Source organism: Neodiprion fabricii, chromosome 2, assembly GCF_021155785.1.
Source record: "Neodiprion fabricii isolate iyNeoFabr1 chromosome 2, iyNeoFabr1.1, whole genome shotgun sequence".
In the NCBI taxonomy this organism is placed as follows: domain Eukaryota; kingdom Metazoa; phylum Arthropoda; class Insecta; order Hymenoptera; family Diprionidae; genus Neodiprion; species Neodiprion fabricii.
The window spans coordinates 29,367,990-29,387,233 of record NC_060240.1 but is presented as its reverse complement, the minus strand read 5'-3'; the positions used below and the strand labels follow the sequence as shown (position 1 = coordinate 29,387,233).

Here is a 19,244-nt window from a genome sequence, read left to right as displayed (position 1 = left end):
CGATTTTTCACGCAAAATTACGTCCGATCAGTGCTACAATTAATTGATTTCAGCACTTTTCAAAATCGCGAAAATTTTCGCCAAAAACACAAAGGGGTTAGCCTTACTTTTTTTTTGGGCTAAAAACTTTTGGTCTCAGATTCGATTTAAACGACCCTCATCTGACCAATTGGACACTCAGGAACTCAGAAATCGCAGCGAAAAGAGCGTAGGACCAACAGGAGAGAAATGGCGAGCAAAAAAGCACCTGCTGAAAAATGTCGACAATTCAGGTTCTGGTTTTTTGGCTGTAACTTTTAGTGCGTTGATCGCAGCGTATTGAAACTGCGCCCAATCGATTTCTCTCGCCAAATTACGACCGATCAGTGCTACAATTAATCGATTTCAGCACTTTTCAAAATCGCGAAAATTTTCGCCAAAAACACAAAGGGGTTAGCCTTACTTTTTTTTTGGGCTAAAAATTTTTGGTCTCAGATTCGATTTAAACGACCCTTATCTGACCAATTGGACACTCAGGAACTCAGAAATCGCAGCGAAAAGAGCGTAGGACCAACAGGAGAGAAATGGCGAGCGAAAAAGCACCAGCTGAAAAATGTCGAAAATTCAGGTTCTAGTTTTTTGGCTGTAACTTTTGATCCGCCGCTCGCACCGCATCGGGACTGCGCTGAATCGATTTGTCTCGCAAAATTACGTCGGAATAGTGCCAGAAAGACCTTATTCCAGCTCTTTCCAACATTGCGAAAATTTTTGCCAAAAATGCGAAGGTGTTAGCGATACTTTCTTCCTTACTTTTGGAGCCAAAAATCTATGGTCACAGATTCGACTAGGAGGAACACTAGGTGTAGGGGGACGAGGATTTCTGCACGGTGAGTATAACATTTTTACAACACTTGCAGGAAATTGTAATTATATTGTATTTAATATTTGTTAGACTTGTCATGTTCACAATAAATTATTTCAATTCATTTTTCGTGCGAGCCTAAACTCAGTAGCTATCAATGAGGTAATAAAATTTATGTAATCCTCTCATAATCTTCTGGTATTCTTCTTGTTAATTTAACATGAAACAAAAATTTTTTACGACAGCCTATAAATAAAATGTATCTGAGCATGTCCTCTATAACTTATAGAATAATATTTCCACCGAGTTACACTCTTTTAATCACTCCATTTCGTTACAATGACGAAAAAAATGAAACATTTCTTCCTCAGATTGATAAAAAAATTTATATTTGTACGTTATGATTTATGCATTTGTCCTCAACTTTATAAAAATTAGTGTACAAAATACAAGTTGGGCAACTTGGTTTTGGTGTATTTTTTCTACGTGAGGCAGAGCATAATCAAGCTGTCGAGAATCACCTCCCGTTACGAGGTGTTCGAATTGTTCATTTCATTTTGGTGAATGAGAGTTTGTACTTCTGCGTGGAAAAATTCAGTAGCCGCCTTCCCTGAAACACGTAGGGAAACTCAATCCATTGCTGCTTTTTTATTCTGCCACTCTGTAAACCAGTGATTTGAACTTACGATTCCAACATTTCCATTGCCGTTGGACAAATCGTCGATTTCCGATTTCTGACTCTTGTGCAGATTCTTCCTTTGAACTCGCATTGGTCGATAACTGTTGTACAACACAATCGCATAATCCGGTAACAAACCGATTATCACTGTCACAGTTGTCAATAACCAGAACGTTATGGATAGGCACAACTTATTCATCACATAGACTATGTCTCCGTCGTAGACTCTGAAATAAAAAGATCAAGGTAAAGTCGAAGTTTCCATTCCAGGCATCCCTCTAATAAAAGCTTCTAGAATGCGTGCATAGGATTCGAATGCATTTCGACAACCGCGTTATTATGTTTAAAAAATTTCAACAGCTGTGTGAAATTCTCATACTCACATTCCCAGCGATGAATAGACTAGCGAGAGTAGAATGAATGACAAACAAGATAATATTATGCTGACTACAAAAGGAACTGTCCAATACGTGCTGTGTAACAGAAGCTGAAAGAATATTTACACATGAATATCGGGGCTCAAAATAGCTGAACTAAGTAATGTGCTCGTACGAATTTTCCGAGCATTATAAACCAATATGAGTGTCTAGGATTTTTTTGCTTCCAGTTTTCACCTTAATATTAGACACCATAATAACGACGTAGTAAATCAAGGTACTGTAGGCCCAGTGACCACCTGGGGTATTGTCGTATAAAATAGTCGGATTGATGTACCAGTAACCGAAAGGCACGAAATACGATACTGATGCATGCCATATACCTTTAAAAAAAATACATCCGTACTTAAGACATTGCACATGTTTGGAAGCACATATTTTCAGTAGTATGCATCCTTACCACTGGCCATCCACAAACAAAACTGTTTTTTTGATAGCAAATAATTTCTTTTGTACAGTTTATACAATTGAGGAAACTTTAACAGATCATCTGCTACATGGTCCTGCTCCAATAAACCGTAAAGCAGTACGGGAATCGAAGTAAATATCACATTGTAACACATCAGATAAACACTGTCAAATAACACCTGGTGGAAAAAAATTAAACGTATGAAAAATACAACACATAAATCATCGTCGAAATTGTCGGAAAATAGGCAGTTTCATTGACAAACCTGAGTAGAAAATCCACTGTGTATGCCGAAGAATATTTGCGGCACGACCAGGGTTAAATTCTTGTAGAAAAAGTACTGTGTTAAAATGCTTATACGTATGTAGTACCAGTGTCCGTGTACCAAGAGAGCCCGTCGGAGGAACATAAATTTCGCGAAAGCAAAATCGGCGCTCATGGTCGCCTGACGTCCCTCCTTTCCCATAATGCCAATACCGACATGAGCTTGTTGGATCATTGACACATCGTTACCTCCGTCACCGATAGCTGCGGTAACCGGCCGATTGCCTGACTGCTTGATCAATTGCACCATCTGCAAGGAAAAGGATTAACGATTTTAATTGGCAACTCTGCGCATCTGATCAAATAATTTCGCGCCTCCTGGATTTTACCGCGACTGATAATTCTTGTTAGTGACAGACTTCACAGCCGGGTACTACAAGTAGCCCAGCCCACGCGGCTACACCAATTTTGTGTGATTTGTAGTTTACTTAAGTAAATCTAGAAAACCTAATCTCACGGTCTTACGCGTTGCGATTTTTAAGTGTAGATTTGATTAATTATAGCATAATCCCGTTCGAAAACATCGCCTACACACCTCACATTTTTGGAGAGGAGACATCCTGCAGCACACAACGGATTCGCAAGCCATCGTGACGCTTCGTAATAAGTCCGGACAGTCCCTGTATGCTGTTGTCATGCTCGCACCGTCCATTATCAACCCGAACTGCTTGTAAGGCTCCAATTCGAGTTTTTGTCTGAAAACGAAAGGTTAATTTTAGCGGAGAGATTTATTGTATACAAGAGGCATGTTGCTGTTCAACTCATAGAACAGTCTCAAACTGAATAAGGAATTGGATCGATGTGACCAGGGCAAACAATGAGGAATAAAAAGAACGAAAATTTACAGCGTACAGCTGACTTACTCGAAACTGGTGAGTGCTACGCAACAGTTTTCTGCTGTGGCCTCACCCATTAGCCTCAATATCTCAGTTCCTTTTTTGAAATGACCGCAGAGGTAAGCAATATTCTCTGCAGTCTCACCCTTATCCCCTGTTAAAACCCAGATCTGAGGACAGAAATAAAAATGAGAATAGGAGAAATTCTAAAAGATCACAAGAAAATAAAAACGGATACTTCAAAAATTTATTCGAAATATTAACTTTTTCTTAATAATCTTAGATTTAGATTGTTGCTTTGCGATTTTTACTCGGAAAGTTATTCAAAAACCTACTTTAATCCCAGCTGCTCGTAAGGCTTCCAGCGTTTCCTGGACACCCTCCTGTAATCTGTCTTCGACGGCGGTAACACCAAGAAGCGTCAAGCCTTTTTCCACCGATCTGTAACACCGTTCTACGTGGGCAGCGCGTTCTGGGCCAATAATTTGTCTAGCCCGTTCCACACTGGTCATTAAGCGATCGTAATCAGATTTGGAAATTTTCTTGAACCCGACTACAAGCGTGCGCAAGCCTCGCTAGAATTGAAAAAGTAAGACAATCAAAGAACTAAACGAAAACGAAGAAAAGAGTTATAACTGGAAAGTATTTGCATTATCTTTCTTTTTCATTTTTCTTTTACTTTGAAAAGACGCTAAACAAGGTATTTAGAATTTTATTTCGGGATTTGCATTATTCTGGTCATGTCTTTAATTTTAATACTCCGGAAAAATCCTCGACGTGTTTGTTGGATTCCGCCACTTTGCCTTTTACGATTAACGGGTAAACTGATGCGTCAGCACCCTTGCAGTACAGCCATATGTCTCCAGCACCGTCTCGGACTACAACGGACATTCTCTTCCTTTCTAGAGAAGAATATACAGAGCATAGAATTTATCAATCACCATTCGAGCAAATCAGCTTATTGCAGCATACGGACCTGAAGTAAATTCAAACGTGTCCAGTTTCCTAAATTTTAGTACGTCATTGTTTATTCGTATCTCCATTTCGTCACCATTGTTCTTTTGCAATACCACTCCACATCTGGCGCTAGCTTCCACTAAAGCTTTTTCGTCCGCGGATGCTGCCTGCGAATGTTCGCAACTTATTTTTTGAAAAATTATAAATATATGTTCGCATGGAAAATGCACAATTTACAAGTAATTAAGAAAAATCCCGACATATTATTAGTCCCGATAATATTTTTGTGGCATTTCAAAATATCCTCTATTTCTGGCAAGGCTGCAATTTTTTTTTCTCAGTTTTTGCTCGCATCTTAGAGAGAGTTGCAATTATTTACCAAGAAAAAATTAAATCCTAAGAGTATAGTTGTGTATGGATTTAAAACTTCCTTCAGAAATTGAACTCTGTATGATGTGATCAAAGTATGAAAAACTTGTTACTGCATATTGTCTGAGATTTGCAGTACGAAATTCAGTTTTATGTGCTCACTTGATATTCCGGTAGATTCGGGTCCATGAGTAGCGAGCTGTTGACAACAGTAGTCTTCTTTTCCCGAAAACTTTTCCGGAATACAGACCGACGAGCTACTATACTGGCACGTTGGCTAGAAGGTGCTATGTGGACAACGTTGCAGAGGGTAATGCCAATCATGAAGTGCCAAATCTCTGGCTGCCATAGAACAGAAGCGAATGATTTTTACTTCCAAAAAAAAGGAATCACATCGTAATGAGCTTTTAGTGAAACGTTGGTCTTACCTTCCACACGGTGAGCTTTTCGGCATGAGTTTCATCGCCGTTCTCGGGAAGCAAGTGAAGACTGCCGTCACAGTCTCGTTCCAAGTAAGTCCTTCCGTCTACCGAACACCGCCTGAATACCATCAGATTTTCAGTGAGTGTACCGGTCTTGTCAGTGAACAAATACTCAACCTGGCCGAGCTCCTCGTTTAAATCGGACGTATTAGCCAAAGCCGGTTGGTCCGATTCCTCGTCGTACATTTTAATGTCCCAGGCAAAGTAAAACGAACCAAGAAATTTTTGCATCTCTAAAATGATAGAAATAACTCGTAACACCAACTCAAACTTCCGCGGTTACGGATGTCTTCAGGGTTCAACACTCACCAGCGGTCACATACAGGGATATTGGTACAATGTAATTGTAAAGAATCGCAAAGGCCAGGGCATCAACTATGAAGGTGTACGTAGTAATGGGGTCCGATGTTCCCAAGTATTCATCCCAGGTTGGATTCAACTCAAGGAGAGCTTTCGTTAGTGCTGAAGAGAAAATTAGGACCACCAGTAAAACGATAAATATAATGAGATATTTGTTGATGGATCTGTAAAGACAACGAAATAAAACGAATGAGAACTTGAGAAAATCACGAAATCAAAGTATACTCCATTCACTCACTTCTCCGCCGTCGAAAACTTGTTTGTTGTAATTTTCGAATTCAAAGAAAGTTTCGTATCTTGTCCGGTGTAAATCGCGCAGCCGATAACGTAAGCCGTGTCCTTTACTCTCGCTCCTCGTAGCAGCAGATTATCCACGGTAAGGAAGCCAGTGTTTCTTTCATCGCCATTATTTATCTCCATCTTACCATGAAAGTTGTAGAGGTCAGCCAATGGATGCTGACAAGTAATCGTTGCCTCCAGCGATACGATATCGGATATCGACGGGGTGGAAAGAACTCTGGGAACTTGCAAGGTCTGAAAGCGTACATTGAAAGTAGAGTAAGAATGTGACGATGATTTCGGAACCGCGAAATTAAATTTCGCATCTGTGCAGTGCTTACCTTAAGATTTGTCTCACCGTCGAGATTTGACGTAGTGACGTAGCAGCAACCAGTCGGATCGCTACTGAATAGAAGTACCAAATCACAGGGTACATCTTCGTCGCAATTCACCCTCACTAGATCCCCAACTACGACGTTTTCACAATAAATATCCTGCAGCAGAACCCAACAGATTATCACAATGAAATTGTGTGTGATCTACCGTGATTCTTACCTGAACATACGAGTTACGAATAACCGTAACGAGGGCACGGTTGACCCGTTGATCAGACCGATATCGAAGCCAATCTTCGTAGCCCTGTTTGCAGGCTGTTACTAAAATTACAAACATTAAGGGTAGAGAGCTGGTTAGTGGTGATACAGGTGACTCGATAGAGATTGCTATCAAGGCTGTGATGAGGAAATAGAAATTCGCCACTCGCCGGAACTGCTCGAACAAATTCTTTGGCAAGAAATTCCATAGTGTGTACTGAAACATTAGAAATTATTAGCGTGACGTGCAGTCTTGATACAGTTTTTACCCTCAATCGTTTGACATCAGAAATACAAGTCACTCACTTTGTTTGTAGCGATTCGATTAACGGGATATTCTGTCTCCTTTGGATCGTTATCAGGTTTGATAAAGATCGTCCTATGCTCTGCGGGAGTTGATGATCCGCTCCCCTGAAAGGTACGAAAGATTCTGAATTACTTTCGTGAATTCAAGAGCAAAGCGTGGTTGGACGAGTTCGTCTGAAAATTACGTATAAGCAAATGTGAATACGTTACTCAAAGTAGTTTATTTTTGCTGATTGTGGCTATCAATAATACTAATAACCAAATAACGTGTAAAGTCATCTGCTAATACGGTCTGAATTGCTGCGTCGTTGCAAACTTGCTTCACGTAACACCGGGAGTCGAAATATGGTAATACATTGTCCAAAAAGATACTGATAGGTTCTCCTACGTCTTCGAAAAAATATACATCTTCTTCGGCTCCGCTGGGGATGATTCAGCTGATTGCGATAATAATCGATCGATTCAATATTTTCCGAACCCAGCTGAGAGTTCGCCGTTTGCTCCATTTACTGGGCTTACAATCGATCTCTTTATAATAACTTATTCTAACGAAATACTAACATTTCAGGTTATTAATTACAACGGATAACGGACTATGCGTAGACGAGAATCTGGTTCTGATCCTGTTCCATCGGTGCATTCGACAAATGATTGTAGGTATTCGTATAATACGATTCCTTTGTTTTGACGAGCTTGAAGCAGTAGTCATGGTCAATCGGCGACGCGACACACAAGAGAAATTCTGTCCAACGATAGATCAAAACCTTTTTGCTTAAAGCGAGTGCACAAAAGTATTTTGCACAATGCGGGAAAAATTTATAAAATCGGTAATACTGTTCAATCTCAATGTTGACAGTGGTATACGATTGTTGTAACTCCAAAGACCGATTATTCAATGACGGGATGTATCACAAGGGCGAAAAGCTTTTCACATCGGTTAACCGCAGATCCGCCAAACCTCTGTTCAACTGTATAAACCGATTCAAAAAGAAATTCCTTGACGATTCTTTCATGAACATGAACAGCAGTCAGTACATTGACGACATGTACCAAGCTTGGCTCAAGGATGAAAAATCTGTTCACGCTTCGTGGGCTTCCTACTTTAGACAGGCCGCCTCTGGTGCCCCACCAGATCAGCGATACTCTCGTCCTCCAACGCTGCGAGTCTCGTCTCGTGCCTCAGTGACCCCTGCTAATCTTCAAATCCAGCCTAGTGAACGTGAGTAAGTTTATGGCCTCAAAGTATTGTAGGAAATCCTGCACAACCATGCACACTTTTGGTAGAAAAAATTTGATTGAATATCGTATGAATCAGGAAAAATATCGCCAGAGTATAGTATTCGGAAAAAAAGCGATGCTGAACTACAAGGAAAGGACTACGTGGCTGGAACCCTCGATATTAGTGCAGCCGTGAGAGCTTATCAGGTATGAATGATCATAATGATGTAACGCTCATTTGCCACTTGCTAGTCCGCCAGACTGCAAACTCTCTGGGATAGTCTAGACATCTTCTTTGCCATTTATATTTTCTGTCCGACACTTTTCGTTTTAATATACACAAGTTTTTATTTTTGCCTTTTGCGTCTTTACTGAACTACATTTTTTCTGTAACTTTACATCTGAATAATTGTTTTTTGTCATTATTGATACCCTGAATCCCAATGCCATTTAGCCACATACATTATCATCTCCGCACAAGGAAATGTTTTATCAGTGATATCCTCCACCTACAGTCACGAGGACATCTGATAGCTGACATTGACCCATTGGGAATACAAAATCCTGAGTCTAAGCATTTGAGAGGAACGTCCAATCCAGCACCAGAGGTCGTTGTGCGGGCACACTTCAAAGGCATAACAGAAGTGGAAATGAACAAGGAGTTTTTCCTGGGTTCGAGCACGCACATCGCAGGAGAAAAACCAACCTTGCCGTTAAAAGATATCATCATGCGGCTGAATAACATTTACTGTGGTCATATCGGCCTTGAATATGCCTACATACCAGACTTTGCAGTGGTTCGTTGCTTCGTCTGTCACTTACTTAGTTAGTAATTTCTTTATTCCGAATACGTAACATGAGAAAACAAGAAGATTAGCTGCAACAACAATTATCGCCATGTCAGAAACTCGTGTTAGTTGAATCTTCACTGAAAGCACGTCAGAATTTATTTCGTCATTGTTGGGAGTAATCATATAGAGCATTAGCAGAAATTGTTTGTGATTATTATTGGATATTCGGAAGTTAATGTACCGAAACTGGCCTGAAGCTTATGACTTGATAGCGTATCGAGCTTCCGGTGATATGAAAAATCAGTGAAGTAATTCACGCTTGATTAAAATCAGTTAGATTGGCTGAGACACAAGTTTGAGATGCCAGGTATAATGAATATTAGTACGGAGCACAGGAAGTGGACCTGGAAGCAAGTGATGCGAGCTGTCTCTTTTGAGTCATTTCTGGCAAAAAAATTTGGCAGTGAGAAACGGTTTGGATTGGAAGGATGCGAGTCGTTCATTCCAGCAATGGCTGAATGTCTCGAAACGTCTTCTGAAAATGGTAAAATAAAAATGATCCATACAACGAGAAAATAAATGACTTATAAGTAAAGTGAATTTAACTGCACTGCCCGAATTGTATATTATCAGGAGTTGAGACAGTTGGGATAGGCCTAGCTCACCGAGGGCGTTTGAATACTTTGGTGAACATTTGTTTGAAGCCGATGAGACAACTCTTCACTCAATTCAATCCAATCGAATTGGAGGGCTCGGGCTCTGGTGACGTCAAATATCACCTTGGTACTTACAGTCAGAGACTATTGGACAGGTACTTTGACAATCTTGACAATTCATAAACTATGAATTTTTATAAAATAACCGTATCATTTAGAACAGAGAAAACGATAAGCGTTGCCATAATGCCGAATCCGTCTCATTTGGAAGCGGTGAATCCAGTGGTTGTAGGACGCATTCGAGCCGAGCAAGTAGCCAAAAATGATCAAAAAGGTTAACCGATTAAAATCCGTGTCATCCGCATGTGCTGGATTTCGGGGGAAAATATACTCTCTGCTAATATATTCATATTACGTAAAAAGGAGCTCGGTCACTCGCGATATTGGTGCACGGAGATGCGGCCTACGCCGGACAAGGTATCTGCTTCGAAACTGCCCACTTTACAAGCCTTTCCGACTACTCGACTGGCGGTGTTTTGCATTTTGTCATCAACAATCAGGTGAGCTATGAGGAAGTCTATGTACGCGTATCAGCGACCGGTGAATCCTCTCAATTCTGCTCATTTCATTAACAGATCGGATTCACAACTGACCCAAGGTACTCACGATCCAGTCCACACTGTACAGACGTCGCTCGTGTGGTTAACGCTCCCATATTTCACGTCCATGCTGATGACCCGGATGCAGTCGTTTATTGTAGCAAAGTGGCAAGTGAATATAGGTAAATCCTTCTAACTTTGCTTAATATTTTCCAAGGTGGCGTTATGTTTTATTATTTGATTTGACCAGGGCGAAATTTCACAATGATGTAGTAGTGGACATTGTTGGTTATCGTCGGAATGGCCACAACGAGATGGACGAGCCGATGCTGACCCAGCCACTTATGTACAAGCGAATTAAAGAGCTTCCTAACGTTCTTGAAATCTACAGTAAAAAGCTACTCAGCGAGGGCGTTTTTACGGAGGATGAGATGAAGGCGGTAATGAAGCTTGTTATCTGCATAAGCCACGATGTACAATGTGTACACAACGAATTTACCCTCAAAATAGTCTGAGCAAAGTCGAACATTGACATTACCCCCGAGTATGTTTCAGGAAAAAGAAAAGTTTCTACAGACTTGCGAAACGGAGTTTAAAAAGGCGCAGGAAATCACGACAATGCATATCAGTGACTGGCACGATACTCCGTGGTCTGATTTTTTCGAGAAACAAACTCCAAAAGCAAAAATTCCGCCCACTGGAATAGATTCCGAAGACATAAAAACCATCTGTATGGCAGTATCGACACCGCCAAAGGACATCGAGGTTCACAAGCAGGTACATACTTTGACCCATACCGTTAGGGAGTAGGAAATAAAAAATCGGACGGCGGCTAATTGCACCATAAGATAAAAGCACAATATACATTTTATCGTGATAGGTGATAAGAGTAATGGCTGGCCGGCTTGCTATGACGAAGGCTCGTCAAATTGACTGGGCTCTGTGCGAGTGCCTGGCGTTTGCAAGTTTACTGAAGGAAGGTCATCACGTCCGTCTATCCGGAGAGGATGTCGAGCGTGGCACCTTCTCTCACAGACAGCACATAATTCACGATCAGAGCAAGGACATGACATGGAAGAATATAATTCACAACATATTTCCGGGGCAAAGTCTTTATACTGTGTCGAATTCTTCTCTCTCGGAATACGGTGTCTGCGGTAAGTGTTCGCGCAAGAATGATGACTAATCTGCAATCAGTCCTGGGTCTGCAAACTTTGGTCTGTCATGTTTGTTCAAGACCTAGTCCAAAAATCTAACCTTGGTCTTTAAATCGGTTCAATGCGCAGGATTCGAGCTCGGTTATTCAGCCTACGATCATAATTCCTTAACGATATGGGAAGCTCAGTTTGGGGACTTTGCCAATACCTGTCAGGTGATACAGAACTCCGAATCTCAACATCAAGACAAACCCTACGACACTCTCTTGCTTTCTATTTTTGACGTCCAGGTGATACTGGACTCGCTGTTGTGCTCCGGACAGGCAAAGTGGGGCCGACAAGTCGGACTAGTTTTGCTACTCCCACATGGAATGGAAGGCCAAGGACCAGAGCATTCATCCGCGAGATTGGAACGCTTCCTCCAGTTATCCGACGACGACTGCACCTATCTACCTGGCGAGGAACTGGGTTCCAGCGCGACAGAAACGCCCGAGGAAATAATGACCCGACAGCTGTTCAACATAAATTGGATAGTCTGTAACCCGACAACTCCTGCCAACATGTTTCACCTCCTACGGCGGCAGATACTCATGCCATTCCGGAAGCCGCTAGTCAGTACCGCCTAAGAGAAGCTGAAACTCTGCTGTTGCCTGCACGACTTATAAAGTGGAATTGTTATAATCGTGTTATGGTCTCTTCAGGTGGTAATGACTCCGAAATCATTGCTTCGACACCCAGAGGCCCGGTCAAGCTTTGACGAAATATCAACCGGCACTTCGTTTCAACCCGTGATCGGTGACATCACGGCGGACTCAAAGTCTGTTAAAAAAGTAATCCTCTGTTCGGGAAAGGTATACTATGACTTGGTGGTGCAGAGGGCTGAGAGGAAGCTGGATGATACGATAGCTGTCATACGCGTAGAGCAGCTTTGTCCATTTCCCTACAACTTAGTGGCGGAGGAGGTTCGCAAGTATCCAAATGTTAAGGTGAATGAGCGTCAAGTGACCAGCGCCTCGTTTACAACATTAATTTTGTTCCGATCCAACGTGCCTTCATTCATATTTTGATATACAGTTATTAATGTGGGTCCAAGAAGAGCATAAGAATCAGGGTGGTTTTCACTTTGTGCGAGAACGGATTGCCCTCTCTTTGCATAAACACATTGATGATATAGCCTACGGCGGCAGAGCCACTTCGGCGTCTCCAGCTACCGGTAGCAAATTAATTTACCAAAAGGAATTCAACCAAATGATGGAAACAGCGATGGGCCTCGAATGAAATTGCAACGTTCAAGTAACTTTCCACTCTTTAAATTTGAACAAAAAATTTTTACTCACGGATTCATGAAAACGAACAATCATTTAATTCTGATTTTTAGAATCTAGGCAGAGACATGCAATCGGTAAACAAGTCAGACGTCAAAACCAGGCGAGATACCGTAATTTGCTAAATCATCAGTATATTGTACGGTATTAACCGTGTAGTTATAATTTAATCACAGTGATTATACACTTTTTTTTTAATAATTATGTTCGTGTAGATGGCTTTTTAGTAATACGATGTGTGATTTGGTCATGGCTACGTACAGATCGTAATCGACTCTCTGAAATGACTAATTCGATTTGGGTATGATGTGAATTAATTTATGAATCGCTACCATGGAATGATTGTCAAGCACAGAATCGAAACTCACCAATAAACTAATGTACTCGGTATTTATGAACCAAACAACGTCACTGTCACTGCTATCCCACATTGAGCCTCGGCATCTCAACGTAGATTAACGAGCAAATAAGGAACTGAGTATCAGCTTCAATGACCACACTCGGAATTGAAAATGGTTGCAATATGTAAGCAAATAGGTTGTCTTTGAGAACAAATAACGTGCTAACGATAGCAGGCCGGAGAATACCCTGCTAAATGAATTTTCACACCTTGCCACGACGCTTTGATGCATCGCAGATATCTCATGGTCTGTCGAACAATGCCGTATCTTGTACTAGGTCTGATCAAGGGTAGAACTTGACACAAAAAAAAATTGCATTTATGAGAGGCAGCAGAAAATTGATGTGCCAAACTATGCAAGTATAAAATTTAAATAACTAACTGTGATTAGCAACGATAAGTGGTAGTGACATTGACACTTTATCGCATGAAGATAGTTAAGAATCGTGAACGGAAATGAGAATGTTCATATCAGTAAGTTGGTTGATATTATACAATGTGTAGAAACCTAGATTTCGCACACGAATTACGTACGTACTTTAATTTTCAATCTTATTGTCGAAAAATTGAAAATGTTCGAATTAGCAGATTTTTTAGGATTGTTAGAATTACGCTTCAAGTATTCGATCGTTCAATCATCGTCGGCCTACGCCTGTATATCGCAGCTGATATGAAATCTTTACGGTGGAATTATACTTTTTATTGTAAGTCTATACACTGCGCCGGTTTTATATCAACATTTGTTAAGAATGTTGTCATTTTTATCTGATTAATTAAAAATCAGTCAAACATATCTTAAGCAAAATGGAACTAAACATCACGTGAATTGACTATGAAAAATGAATTTTCTTGCCCGTATGAAAAGTTTCAAAACAACAGTTAGGCGTAGCATGTTTCGGTTTTATAAAAATTTCAATCGTTTCCGTTATTGCGGGATTACTCAAGTTTAAGGTATTAAGAAATTGTTCAGTTCATTTTCATCGACCAAAATTACTTTGGTAACAGTTATCTGTCTTCAAATAACTACTTGACCGTGAGTATTTAGTTTCCTGGTATCTTTTTGCACGGTGTCGATGTGATGACGATGTTAGATTGCTCGTTGAATTTTAGCCATATTTTCTTTGCAAGCTAATGTGTACAGATAAGGACATGGATATGATATATATAAGTATAGGTGTGAAGATATTGACACGTGGATGTTGAGTCAAGGTTTCACGTGCCAGAACAATGATGCATCATTTACAAATTACGCGTTATGTGTCACTGAAAATCATGTGTTTTATTTTTATTTATGTATCAAGTTTCGAGATCTGGACAAAAATATGTCGAGCGTACACCATTAGAGTAATATTAAAAACATGTGCATATACAGGGTGAGGAAAAAGTATGTAAAACCCTAATGTTTCGTGGGGTTCGGTGAAAAAAAAATTACCAAGCTTGAGTCTTAGGTCATTTTTAATAAAGTATTCAATGGTAACCTTTGATTTGACCTTGAATCTCATCTTCAGTCATTTTAAGATCGATTTTTACTTTTCAAATGGGAACCTCCATTTTTGGTGCCAGAATCGAAAACAGCGGGAAGTTTGAGAGTCAAGGTCAAAGCAACGGTCACCATTGATTCCCTCGTTAAAAATTGACTAAAACCTAATCTTGATCATTTTTTTTCATCGAACACCCCGATATTTCTAGGGCTTTCCATACCTTTACCTCACCATGTATGCATGGCATTGACTCATATTCTTGATTACTATCAGGGTGTGGAACGAGTCATTTTTATTATGATTCGAAAATCGTTCACGGAGATTGATAAGGCGTGAAAGATTTCGTGGACGAGATTTGCAATTTAGATAGCCGTAGATGATTAAATAATGTAAAATGTATCGAATCAAACGTAGAAAATCAAATAAGCTCTAAAGAAGCAAAGAAATTGGTAATGAAAAATAAATAATATGAATAGGCGGATGAGTATTGAAATACCTGTACATAACTATTCCAAATCTGCGGAATTTCAAAAATTTAGAAATTGCAATCATTATTGAAAAAAATGGTGTACATCACAACGCACTTACCATTTGAACAGATGAGTGTTTCTAAGGCACCAACCTCGATTTTTAATTTTTATAAGGGAATTATTTCCGACACATTTCATTCGGAGTTAAATTAAAAATAAATAAATAAATGAATGATGAAAATAAACTCGTTGTTACTAGTCCCGTTTTCTTCTTCAACTACGCGTGTCCTACGAACTTAGTTTACAATGAAACTGCATCTCTGATTTATCACACGTCGCAAACATAATTTATAATACGCTTCACTTGGGTCAACTTTGCTTATTTGACTATTGATAATCGATTACGATCGTAACTTATTATTATCATGCAATGCGTGACTTTTAATTAATTCCTATATTGAGTCCATTGACCGAGACACAACACCAGGAATCAACTGCGTTGGGTAATGAAAAACTTTTTGAATCTGGTTGACAGTGAATCGATTGCTATTATCAACTAACGCGAGAGACAGAATTCTCACTCACGACCGTAACTAAGTTTCCTAATCTTTGGCTATCTAACGTCACGGTATACCCGCCCTGATAAGATTTGAATTTGTCGCTAGCTATTGGCCGGTGAGTTTAAGTTTTTTCGCCAACTGCATCCGTAGCTATGCCGCGCAGCCAGGTCACAACACAATTCCCGATGTAACACTACCAGGAGGACTAATTTTCATGTTCTTATAATATTTGTAGAATCTACGTGTGCGCCAAACCAGATCCTGCCAGACTTCGACTGAGGAAATTTCATGGCGTACATCCAGTGTACTTCCGTCTGGTTATCTAGTTCCGAAGTAACCGCAAGTGTTACCATAAATTGCCTCGTTTCAAACGAGTGATTTAACTTACTAATTGAAATTCATGGAAATGAATTTAAGGAAATGGTCCGGAGAATTTGAGTCTCGTGAATCGTGTTATAGAAGATTGGTCGTATTCGTCATTTTATCATGATTAAATGTTGGGACTACGTGAACTTATTGTCGATATTCTTTCATTAATATACATTTTTAAATTGTGCATGTATGTACCTCCAAGGTATGGGATATATTTGACAGGTGGAAATGGATTGACTGTCGATCAAGAACACGGTCTTACATAGACCGTGATCAAGAAAAGAGATATGACGCAGTTTATAACCACGTGACATCGTATAAATATCACGATAAGAGATCAACTGTGCATGATAAGTACAATTTAGATCCCACTTGCCCAGTAAACAATGTTTAATCTTTGTTATAAAACACAACGGAAATTTATCCCGAGCACTTGTGTTTGGTTCTTAAAGAGACCTACGAATAGCTAAGGTTGGCTTTTACTCACAATTCATTTCCACGATACCGTTTAAAAATAACCTGTGGGTAGTCTTCAATTCCGCAATCACCATAAAGATCCCAAAAATCGGAATGTGTACAATACGAGGGATTGCGGTCAGACTGCTCGTTGAAGTCGCGCGGTGAACTGCATGTTATGAAATAGTGCTAGTACCGTGATGGGCTCTACACTGCCCTCATGGAGCAATATCATGCAGTATTTCTAATCCAGGATTGCCACTATTATTTCGTTACAAAATAGCTCGACTTTGCCAGATTTTCCAGTCGTAGAATTTACGTGTTCCAGATAGATAATATTCCTATTTCTTCATTTAAACAAATTTAACACAGATACAGCGCGTTAAAAACTACACTGGGATGACGTCATAAATGTTAGAAACAAATATTCTACTTGCTAAATTCAAACTGTTTAATGAAAAATATAAACTATTTCCGATAAAAATTTTCTGTTAATTCACTCCAGTCTGCGGTAAATTTTATCAATATCAACAAAATATTGAAAAATGTATTGTTTTCAAGAAAAATGATAAAATTCCCAGACTTTTCCCGGTTTCCAAGAAGCGTGTCAAACCTGTAATCCCAATTCGTTCTTTCAAAAGTTACCACATATGATATCAGATAAAACTGAAACAGGGTTGCAAAGAAATTCGTAATACTTTGTAAGATGTTTTAACTCTGTTTCCTCTTGAGTTTTACTAATTTGGAATTGATAAATAAAATTGTAAATTTAGTAATTAAGAAGTAGCTCGTTTTACAGCTCATTAAAAAACTTACCGCATTTTTCCTAATGACGAAATATATCATCACGGAAAGTTAAATAATAAGTATCAGCAAGTACGAAAGATAAATATATATTTAAATTGTTTCACTTATGCGTAATTAACATTAGACTATTCAAATTGTAAAGAGAACAATGGATAATTCAGAGGAGACGAAAATATTTATTATAACGAGATCGAAACGCAATTTGCAGTTGTTATTCCTTTTCGGGTTTAGTTTCAAGCTCACCCTCATACTCAGAATGCGATTTAGACTGGAAATCAGGTTTGGACTCAATCTCATTGTTAGATTCCTATTCCGATTCAGAAACAGAATTAAGTTCAGGCTTGATATTCTGTTTCAATTTATTGTTGCTTTTGTTCGTTTGGTCAAGATTTTCAAATTTATTTTCATTTTGTTTGCCATCTTTGTCGTGGATACTAAGCTTCTTGCCTCTAGTCCCCCGTTTTCCCGTCTTTGACGCTCTATTGTCAGCACGGAGGAATAGTGTATTGCCATGAACAAGTGGCCAATCCTTCTGCTTTTTCAAATATTGCCTAGCAGACTCTAAGCTATCCATTTTAACGAACGCAGACCTGAAATCACGTACAGATTCATTATTTGCGGTTGGAGTGATACACAACTATCAACTTTGGGACATTCAACTGTTAGATACTTATTGCCTGTAGTTTTTTACGAAATTTTATTCTATGCTGACCTGAGACCACTTGAATTCAATGCCAGCATACCAACAGATGTGCAGCCCGGAAATGCTATCTTCAGGTCTTCTACTTTCGTCTTAGCATTTATGTTGGACACAAACAAGCTACGATTGAAATGAAAAGTTATTCAGATATGATTCATTAATAATTGTTCATTTAAAATATGTCAGTGGCATGAGATTCAACCAGTACCATACATCGTCATATTTTATATGCAACATCGAAACACCATACGAGTTTTGCTAAAACTTCGCATGTCAGTTGAATCTTTTAAACCAGTAATGAAAAACTAATTTCAAAATGCTGCATACGTCTGCGTTATTTCGGGTATAAGCGGCGGCTTGGGCTGTGGAACTTTAATCTTCTTCCTGCTGGGTTTATTTTCCATTGGTTTTGTCTTAGGATTGAAGGCGATAACGCGTTTACCATCTACTGTCTTTTTCTTGACATGCTTCAAGGCTTTTATCTTCTCTTCTACGGTTGGAAATATCACGTGACACGATCTTGACGACTGTCTTGGTAGCTTAACTTTTGCATCCCCTTCGAAAAGAGCATGCACTTCTTTTGTGTTGCGGATCGTGTGCGGAAGACGGACGTACAACGTCCTGGAACGCTCCTCTGTAAAGTCTCTGACTCTGTACATGTTGTCCTGAAATTGAATGGAACAGATAATGATTATCGTGAAGTACATCAAGAGAAAAATTGACTGGTGAACTGTTTTGTTTCTTTTAGTCTAGCTATAAATTTGTCTCGAGAAAATTTCGATTTCTTTCCAAGCCACATTTCATCCACATCACAACAAAAACAAAACTTTGGGGCAATTAGAGTTTGTGCTCAACAGCTTTATACACAAAATTATTAGAAATTTTATATCTATTGTACGTTTTTGTAGATGCAATTTTTTTTGTCGTGCATTTATAGTTTAACAGTTTTTTACGAGTCAAATTATTAATGCAGTTCCTGTAGAGTTTATGATTGATTAGGATTTTTCTAATTCATTTGAAGGCATGCAAATTCTTTATTTTGTGAAATCGAATACAGTTTTCTAGCAATCTCAAGTAAACATGTGTGAACGTAAACAAGCAACGGTTACTTTCAGAAAGACATAAACCATATTTATTAAGCTGTCGCATTCACATTTTGCAACTTTCGCTACTTTGCATCTAAGAAACGGTTGAGGAGGGAATGTACTACTTACCCGACTAAAGATCAATCAATTAAATATTGCTCGAGTTAATGGTTAAATCAGTAGATCGAAAAACACCGATATCGGAAACACGTGTATACTTTGTCGTCTCTTCACATGCTCTCCACATGACCATACAGCAGCGCTTAATTCCATAGACTACGGAGAGGTAACGAAG

At 39.4% G+C, this 19,244-nt stretch overlaps 3 protein-coding genes across 6 annotated transcripts; 1 reads left to right on the top strand and 2 right to left on the bottom strand.

Annotated features, from left to right (window-relative positions):
- Positions 1 to 1,118: 1,118 nt before the first annotated feature.
- On the bottom strand, positions 1,119 to 15,626 carry LOC124176337 (phospholipid-transporting ATPase IF-like). Of its 3 annotated transcripts, none has more exons than XM_046557502.1 (19): positions 15,088 to 15,626; positions 6,873 to 6,977; positions 6,529 to 6,783; positions 6,315 to 6,467; positions 5,933 to 6,228; positions 5,644 to 5,858; positions 5,281 to 5,567; positions 5,015 to 5,194; positions 4,503 to 4,650; positions 4,286 to 4,428; positions 3,862 to 4,101; positions 3,554 to 3,696; positions 3,226 to 3,385; positions 2,632 to 2,940; positions 2,358 to 2,544; positions 2,135 to 2,280; positions 1,904 to 2,007; positions 1,528 to 1,747; positions 1,119 to 1,446 (listed from the first exon to the last, which is right to left on the bottom strand). In XM_046557502.1, the coding sequence occupies exons 1-19, from the start codon at positions 15,088 to 15,090 to the stop codon at positions 1,369 to 1,371; spliced, it is 3,372 nt and encodes a 1,123-aa protein (XP_046413458.1). In that variant the 5' UTR covers positions 15,091 to 15,626; the 3' UTR covers positions 1,119 to 1,368. The 3 variants fall into 3 exon arrangements, with proteins under 3 accessions (XP_046413458.1, XP_046413457.1, XP_046413456.1); XM_046557501.1 differs by lacking the exon at positions 15,088 to 15,626 and adding an exon at positions 12,987 to 13,119 and having other exon boundaries at positions 1,119 to 1,451; XM_046557500.1 differs by lacking the exon at positions 15,088 to 15,626 and adding an exon at positions 12,987 to 13,119.
- On the top strand, positions 11,182 to 12,824 carry LOC124176342 (2-oxoglutarate dehydrogenase, mitochondrial-like). The gene is made up of 4 exons (XM_046557509.1): positions 11,182 to 11,293; positions 11,584 to 11,904; positions 11,995 to 12,279; positions 12,368 to 12,824. Exons 2-4 carry the CDS (start codon positions 11,665 to 11,667, stop codon positions 12,569 to 12,571), a joined length of 729 nt encoding a protein of 242 aa, XP_046413465.1. The 5' UTR covers positions 11,182 to 11,293; positions 11,584 to 11,664; the 3' UTR covers positions 12,572 to 12,824.
- A 1,608-nt stretch (positions 15,627 to 17,234) lies between the features above and the next one.
- LOC124176343 lies at positions 17,235 to 19,244 on the bottom strand. 2 transcript variants are annotated; one of them, XM_046557511.1, is made up of 4 exons: positions 19,085 to 19,244; positions 18,192 to 18,537; positions 17,877 to 17,984; positions 17,235 to 17,754 (listed from the first exon to the last, which is right to left on the bottom strand). In XM_046557511.1, the coding sequence occupies exons 2-4, from the start codon at positions 18,521 to 18,523 to the stop codon at positions 17,472 to 17,474; spliced, it is 723 nt and encodes a 240-aa protein (XP_046413467.1). In that variant the 5' UTR covers positions 18,524 to 18,537; positions 19,085 to 19,244; the 3' UTR covers positions 17,235 to 17,471. The 2 variants fall into 2 exon arrangements, with proteins under 2 accessions (XP_046413467.1, XP_046413466.1); XM_046557510.1 differs by having other exon boundaries at positions 18,192 to 18,530; positions 19,079 to 19,243.

Coding starts and splice junctions, on each gene's coding strand:
- LOC124176343 (XM_046557511.1), bottom strand. CDS start 18,523: ATGTACAGAGTCAGAGACTTTACAGAGGAGCGTTCCAGGACGTTGTAC. Junction 17,985..18,191: donor ATACCCGAAATAACGCAGAC/GTATGCAGCATT, acceptor TTTCAATCGTAG/CTTGTTTGTGTCCAACATAA. Junction 17,755..17,876: donor TTGAATTCAAGTGGTCTCAG/GTCAGCATAGAA, acceptor ACGTGATTTCAG/GTCTGCGTTCGTTAAAATGG.
- LOC124176337 (XM_046557500.1), bottom strand. CDS start 13,049: ATGTGGGATAGCAGTGACAGTGACGTTGTTTGGTTCATAAATACCGAG. Junction 6,784..6,872: donor ATCGAATCGCTACAAACAAA/GTGAGTGACTTG, acceptor CTAATGTTTCAG/TACACACTATGGAATTTCTT. Junction 2,941..3,225: donor CTCCTCTCCAAAAATGTGAG/GTGTGTAGGCGA, acceptor TTTTCCTTGCAG/ATGGTGCAATTGATCAAGCA.
- LOC124176342 (XM_046557509.1), top strand. CDS start 11,665: ATGGAAGGCCAAGGACCAGAGCATTCATCCGCGAGATTGGAACGCTTC. Junction 11,905..11,994: donor TGCCATTCCGGAAGCCGCTA/GTCAGTACCGCC, acceptor TGGTCTCTTCAG/GTGGTAATGACTCCGAAATC. Junction 12,280..12,367: donor GCAAGTATCCAAATGTTAAG/GTGAATGAGCGT, acceptor TTTGATATACAG/TTATTAATGTGGGTCCAAGA.